The following is a 7,908-nucleotide window of genomic DNA, read 5'->3' as shown; positions in this document are numbered from 1 at the left end:
CCATTGATTGAACCGAATTAATACACGGAATACATTATATTATGCGCGCGCGTATATTGCGGCGTTGTCGCGCAAGAGACCACGCACGGTCGCCGTCGCCGTCGAAGGCGGTGGAGGCGGATGCGAAGGCGGCGACGGCGGCGGAGGCGGTGGCGGTCAGCTCGCGTAGAAACGACATATTATACATATATATGTATATATTGTATATACATACATATACATACTCCGCCGCATATATATATATATATAAAGGCTTTGAGCGGGTGGTGCGACGACGGGGGTGTGTGCACGGTCGGTGACGGCGGCGGGCTGGGGGGGATGAATATTATTCTCGGAAGCTATTCGCATTTTCGGACGCTATATACCCTCCTGAGTGTGTGCGTGTGTGTGTGTGTGGGGTTCTCAGATATGCACACACACATACACTCACACACGTACACACACCAACGGTCCGACGTACGTGCGCGCGCACACACACTCACACACTTCTCCCCTCCGTTCTAATATATATTATGCGTATATCGTACGTATTGTGTGTGTGTGTGTGTGTGTATTTACGCGTCGTAACGGCGTGCGTGAGAGCGAGACGGAGCGACCGAGTGCACGGGAATTCGCCTCGGCCGGCGCGGGTAGTACGTCCGGCCGCCGTCAGAGGGTCGTGCCGCCGCCGCCCCTAGCCTCCCCCGCGCGTTCCTATAGGAGGCGGCGGTGCGTTGGTCATCGGGCGGGCGGACGGTCACCGCCGCCGCCCCCATCCCCACCGCCGTGCCACCCCGCCGCTCGGCCACGATCAAACTCCCCTACCGTCGTCCGCCCGATCGTGGCCACCGGTCGGTCGGTCGGTCGGCCGGCCGGCCGGTCGCCGCTCCACGCCACGCTCGCGCCCGCGGACCGACGCGGCGGCGGCATTCGAAAATTTCAGTCTTCTCGGTCACTCTGTCGGCACTCGTTTCATGTTTCCCCCCCGAGGCACACCACGCAGCACCCTGTCGATCGGCGGTGAGCGCACCACCACCGCCACCACCACCCCCGCTACTACCACCATCACCACCGACACCATCGTCGTCGTCGTAGTCGTCGCTGCCGTCGTCGTCGTCGTCGTCGTCGTCATCGTCGTCGTCGTCGCCGCCGTCCGTAGTCGTCGTACACATACACACGCACACGCACACACCGCGCGCTCTCACACCACCACCACCACCACCACCACCAACACCCCCCACTAACACTACCGACACCGCCACCCCACCACCAACACCGCCGCCGAGCGACATCGCATCGTGTAGTGTACACACACACGCGCGCACCACCGTCGGCATACACACGCGATATTTCGCCCCGTTCGTACCTCCGTCACCGGCTGCCCCGTGTCGTCGAGTACACATCACAATATCGCGCGCTCCGGCTCGCACGGACGACGAACGCGCGCCACACACCGCCGAGAGACCCGTCGCGATTTCTTCGGCTTTTTTTTTTTAAACGTTTTTTTTTTCTCGAGTTATCGGTTCCGTATTTTGGTTCTTTTTTTTTTTTTTTTTAATCTGTTCGCTGGAGACGAAAAACGAAAACATTTTTTTAACAGTCGTTACCGCCGACTGGTGACCGTATTTATTTACAAAAAACACGTCCGCCGCCTGCCCACCCGTGGACGCTCTGAATTTGTTATTTTTTTTTTGAAAATTTTTCACGCGATGTTTTCGCCCGCCAAACATGTTTTACCCGGCCGGCGGCGGCCACCCGGCGACACGCCGGCGTCACGCCGATGATGACCGTTCGCGCGCGGCATCACCGCCACCGCTACGACGAGTGTCGTTACTACAACACCGCCACCAGTAATACTACAGTCTACAACTACAACCACCACCACCACCACCACCGCCGCTACACCACCGCCGTCGCCGCTACGGGACTGCTCTAGCGACAACAAAACAGTACGCTCAGCTGATTCTCATGTGCTCGCACGCCGCAGGAGAAGCTAAATATAACGTAAGTATAATATTTTTATATTATTTCCCAATATTATTACGCTTACAAGTCGGCTCCTCCGCCGTTATAGGTATTTTGTCGTTATCAGTTATTAGGTGTTGTTTAATTTTAAGTGCCGCGTACCGAGTTGGAGGTTTTGCGTAATTTATTATACAATAGTTTTCGCTGATATCGAATGCTCGTCGGCGTTGTAGTTTAAATATTTTCCCTCCGATCCACGAAACATTGCCTTCATCGTTTTGTTCCTGTTTTTAGTATTTCGTTGATCATTTCTTCCGAGACCGCCGCCGACGATTCGTTTATTATAATAATGTAATTTGATAATATATTATAATATTATGTACACAGTGTAAGCCCGGGGCATCGACGATGGAACGATATTATATGATATTATTATCTTCCCGTCGTCGATGCCCTCGGTATAGCAGGAGATCCTGGCAAATATTTGGGTTGGGGGCTAAAACATTATTTAGATTATTATCATGATATCATGGACGTCGGACAATGCCGCCGCCTAATTCCACTGCCAACATATTATCTCCGATACAAACATTTTTCACACTGCATTGATACGGCTTGCCTACTGTGATTATTATTTAGGCATTACAAATATAATAGGTAAAATATCAATATTATTTATCATGCCGGTTTGCGCGAAAAATTGATTCATTTTTAATGGTCCGACGACGTTTAATGGACCAATCAACGGCTACTAAGCCGTGTTTAAGGGACCATTAGCTATCTCTCTATTTATTCAACAAATGTTCAGCGATTGTTCGTGCAACCCGACATTAATGTATTAATTTACACATTAAGTATGATTGTTACACAGTAACTACTTAGAGATGGTATTTCCATTATTTTTTTTTTTTTGAAAATGTTATCACTACAGGATAGTAGGAGCAAATCGGAGAAGCTCCTCTGTCTCCGATTTGCTCCGACGTTGGTCTCGTTTATATCGTTTTATAAGTTTTATTACAGCGCCCACTCGGTGGATAATATATAATGTTATAGTGTGCTGAGATGATATAAGTTTGACGTAAGATATCGTTCGGTAATCACTATTGATTTCGTATAAACATGCGTTTTGTCTTGAGAAATAAAATGTAGTCGTCGAGAAATCCTACTCGAAAACATCGTCGCGTCGGGGGGGAGGGGGGGGGGGCTAAGCCCCCGAACCCCCTCTTCCCACCCGCCGACTTCCGCCTCCGAGGCTAGGTCACTTGCGGACGACAACAACAATAATAATAATAATAATTATTATTATTAATCATCACTGTGATGATAACGCATAAAGCCGTGGTGACGTTTCGCGTTATTATTCCATTCGAGTGTGCGCAATATTAATAATAATAATAATATAATAAGTTACGACACTGTGATAATATATTTCGCTGGACGAAAATACATCGGACGCGTATTAAATTTCCTACACATTGCACGACGATAATAAAAGCAATAAAGCGCGATCGGCGAGCGACACACATCGATCGCGATAACGGAACATTATTGTTATTATTTTTCCGTCATCATCATATTATTATTCGTTCACATTAATTTAGCGGTCGCGAATACAATACAACATCATTATTGTTATTTTTCCGTGTGGATTGCACGTTATTAATACGGCTCGTCGGGTGCGTCGCCAGCGAGTAGTAGTAGTCGATCGCAACGAGCTGTCGTCCGACGACGACCGATTGTCGAATATTTTATTTCGTCGAATTATTTGCAATAGTTTATCCGAACGGTTTACTTTTTTTTTTTTTTTTTCTGTTTTTCAAATTTCTTCGCGCGGGTACGGGCGAATACGCACGTGGACCGATTTTCCGCCCCGAAAATTCGTCGCCGTGCACGTTTTTTTCGAATATCATTACCGGGTTTTTTTTTTCCTAACAATATTCTCAATACACCTCCTACGACGGACACGCGAGTTTTTCAAATTCTTCTCCTCCGTCCGCCGTTTTTTCGGCGGCACTATGCCTTACCTGTTACCCGGTACGTACCTCTCTATACACAGACCGATTTATACGCGATATTGTTGTTATTACGACGACGTTGTTTGCGTTGATTTCGTACAAAATATATTAAACCGCTGTAAACCCCCCCCCCCCCCCCCGTGCCCGGTGTAGTACGCTCGCGCGCAGCAGTACAATGACGATGTCGATCGGTTGAAAGCGTACGATATAAAATTATTATTGTTTAAAACGTCGATAATATTGTGTGTCTGAGAGAGAGAGAGGGATTTCGAACGAAAAAAGTTACTCATAATATTATTATATATTATTATTATGATGACTGTTATTACAGGTATGTCGATTATCGTGAGTCATTCCTCGTCGCGCACCGCAGCAGCAGCAGTCACACCGCCGCTGCGGTATATAGTTTATGATTTTTTTTTTTTTTTTTTCATAAAAATATTTAATAATATAATTATCGTAATAACCGCGTGCGCGCACACACACACCAGAAATACCATAAAAACGTAATTAAAAATCGTTATTTTTTTTACGTGACGCGTATGAGATATAAAAAATAACCCCCCCCCCCCCCCCGCCGCCGCCATCGCGTACACGATGTAACAATAATAATAATAATATGTGTAAGATATTATCGTATTAAATTTAATATTATTATGACGTCTCGGCCGGTGGTTATTATCATATTATGACGTTACGACGCGCAAATGTTAATCGATATAATAGTTTTCACGTAAAGACCGTCGGAACGGAAAAGCAAAAAAAATAAATATCGCAAGCGTTTTGTTTATCGGCACAAACGTCGACGTAGTAATAATAATGATAACAATATTAGCGACAGGGTCTGTGGCGGGCGGGGGGGGGGGGGGTGTAATACATCGCGGGCGCACCGTGTTCGGCGGCGGCGGCGGCGAGAGTGTTTCGAAGTTTTTATCGCTCGACCCCGACCTTGACATACCCCGCGCCTCCGTTTAGCGCGGCATTTCCGTCGTAAACGGCGTAAGTACGTACAACACACACGTCCGAACGGCGTAACTCGACCGAAACGTCGTGCACACACTCACGTCACGGATATATTATTATCGTTGTTATTATATTGTTATTATTATTATTATTATCTACGGGCGACGACGACGACGACGATGACACCGTAGTAAAAGTGTATACAATATTTACAGATTTCCGCGCCGGGACGAATAAATATTTAAAAAAAAAATATACCGATTTGTCGTAATAATAATATTTATCATTTGTAATATATTTTGTATTGCGCGTTTCACAGCGATTGTCGTCGCGAACGTTACACATGTCACCACACACACGCACACAAACGCTGCAGACCGCGCACAGGTGATACACACTCGAGGGGGGAGGCCGATTAATTGGCCGCGTGTTGTGTGTGTGTGTGTTTGCCGGTGCGTGTTGTGTGGGTGAGTGTGTGTGTGCGTGCGTGTGTTGTGTACGTACGTAAATTACACAGGTCGTGTACACTTGTCACGGCGGGTGGGCGGCGCCCGACGAGGGGTCGCGACTTCGCGTATATATTATATATTATATCGTTTATGTACATAAATGTATATTATTATTATTATTATTTATATTTTATGCGCAGTCGGCATCGTAATATCGTCGTCGCGTTCAAAGGGACGTCCGACGGGGGTGTACGTATGCCTCTATATTGCCTATACACTTCTCCGATTCCGAGTTTAAACATTATATTATCATATTTTCGGACGCGTAAAATGTAAAACGATCTACGTGTAGATATTTCGCATACGATATCGTGTGTACAAAATCTCGCACGGTGATATCGCCTCTCGCCGTCACCTTCCCACCCACCAACCCGCCGACCCTCATGCCCGATAATATTTGCTGTGTGCAAACAACCATAACTAACGCGTTTTCGTGTGTTTTTTTTCTCGTTTTCAGCGCACGTAGTCATGGAGATGCAGATAAGCAACGCGTCCGAGTTCCCGTTGTACCACTCGATGGCGACGGGACCGCACTCGTTCCAGCTCCCCGGCGCCATACCACCCGTCAGCACCATACCGTCGTACAAGAACACCATGTTCCCCGACCGGTTGGGGGGCTTCTATTACGACGCGGCCGGCGTCACGCACGCCATGCCCGCCGAACGGTGCGACCGGTGCTACGTCGAGCTGTCAGTGATCGGCAGTGGCCACCACTTCGGCAAGAAGCTGTGCGGCATGTGCGCGGCCAAGGAACAGCAGGTGTCGCCCAAAGTGGAGACCGAAATACTGGACCTAGACTCGCAACAGGTCATGTCGCAGCAACAGCAACAACAACAACAGCAGCAGCAACAACAGCAGCAACAGGACACGACCAAAGGGTTCTTGCAGCACGGCGGCGTGGGCGTCGTCGTGCCTCCCGGTTACGACAGGCCGCCGCAACCGCCGCCGCCGCCGCCGCCGGCGGTCGAGTGGCCCGGCTACTTTCAGCCGCAGCAGAACACGCTGTCGGCGAACACCTGTCCCCCGACTACAACAACGTGTCGACCACGACCACCACACCGCCGACGATGATGGGCGGGTCACCGCCGTCCGACATGCAGCAACAGCAACAGTACCAGGCCAACTTCGACGGTGGCGGGTACGCGGTCGACTCGAACCAACAGCCCGGCGGAGGCGGAAGCGGAAGCGGCGGCGGGTCCGGGTCCGGGACCAAGGGCAACGGGTCGTGGAAGTCGAACGAGGCGAGGCGCGCCAAGACTTACGAGTGTCCGGCTTGCGACAAGTGGTTCACCAGTTCGGGTCACCTGAAACGGCACTACGGCACGCAGCTGCACAAGAACGCGGTCAAGCAGAGCGGCAAACCAGATCCCGCGCTTTTGCCCATGAAACATCACTATCACCCGTACCGGGACCCTGCATACGTAGCGCAGCAGAAGCTCAAGCAGCAGCAGCAGAACGGCTCGTCGTTGCACAAGCAACAGTCGTCCATGATGATGCCAGCCGACTTCCGCCCCGTCACGTCCACTTCATCGTTCAACACCGATTCTTTTTTAGAGCTGACTCCCCCAAACCTGACAGCAAGCCTCTCGGACAGTTTGGGGGGAACCCAATTCCTACCGGCCCGTCGGCCGGTCAGCAACAGCAGCAGCAGCAGCAACAGCAACAACAGCAGTACGGCCGGTTTCACGGACGAGATGCAAATTTCTTCTTACCCCAACAACAACAGCAACAGCAACAAATACCGGGCGGACCCAACGGTGGTCCGTACGGTGGCCCGCCACCAGGCCACGTCGTTCCACGGCCACCGGCAGTCGACGGCGGGGTCAACAAGCGCTTTCGGCATACCTGCACCACCCGATCACGGATACCATCCAGCCATACACCACCCAGGTTTCTATGATCCAACAAGCTACCAACACGGATTTGTACACCACTATGCCCGACAGTAACGGCCGTGGCGGCCATCTGTATCATCGCCAGCTGCAGGAGCAGCCGTACCATCTCAGCACCGGGGTCGTCCGCAATCCGCATCAGCACCAATTGCCGCCACTGCCGCCGTCGCTCCACAGCCAGCAGCAGCACCAGCACCACCACCACCACCTCCACCAGCGAACCATCATCGATTATCAACAGCCGTCGTCCACGACGGTGCCGCCGCCGTCGTCGCCGTACCAACAACCGCAAACCCATCAGCGTCAGTTGCACGTGTTGCAGCACCGCAACATCAAACAGGAACCCGTCGAACTGGTCGAATACAACAACGTCGACGACACTCCGTTGGCCAGCCCGGACTCGAGCATTGATCACCACCACCATCAACACCTCCAACACCAACAACTGCACCACCACCACCGCCCCCAGTACCAAGGCCTGCTGGTGATGGCGCCCATATCGCCGTCGTCGCCGCCGCCGTCGGTGCCTTTTCCTACACACCAGCAGACCGTCACCGACGACGACACGATGGTCAGCGACAGCGA

At 50.7% G+C, this 7,908-nt stretch overlaps 1 protein-coding gene across 1 annotated transcript in view; it reads left to right on the top strand.

The window, feature by feature from the left end:
* The first annotated feature begins 3,252 nt into the window (after positions 1 to 3,252).
* LOC132942142 (LIM domain-containing protein A) overlaps positions 3,253 to 7,908 on the top strand; it is a 5,834-nt gene continuing 1,178 nt past the window's right edge. The window contains 4 exon segments of the mRNA XM_061010451.1: positions 3,253 to 3,978; positions 5,889 to 6,434; positions 6,437 to 7,251; positions 7,253 to 7,904. Of these exon segments, the coding sequence (XP_060866434.1) occupies positions 3,960 to 3,978; positions 5,889 to 6,434; positions 6,437 to 7,251; positions 7,253 to 7,904 (2,032 nt within the window). The 5' untranslated portion in view covers positions 3,253 to 3,959.

The sequence above is a fragment of the Metopolophium dirhodum genome, chromosome 3 (genome assembly GCF_019925205.1).
Source record: "Metopolophium dirhodum isolate CAU chromosome 3, ASM1992520v1, whole genome shotgun sequence".
Classification (NCBI taxonomy): domain Eukaryota; kingdom Metazoa; phylum Arthropoda; class Insecta; order Hemiptera; family Aphididae; genus Metopolophium; species Metopolophium dirhodum.
Note: the sequence above shows the minus strand (reverse complement) of the source record. Positions and strands in the feature narration are given on the sequence as shown.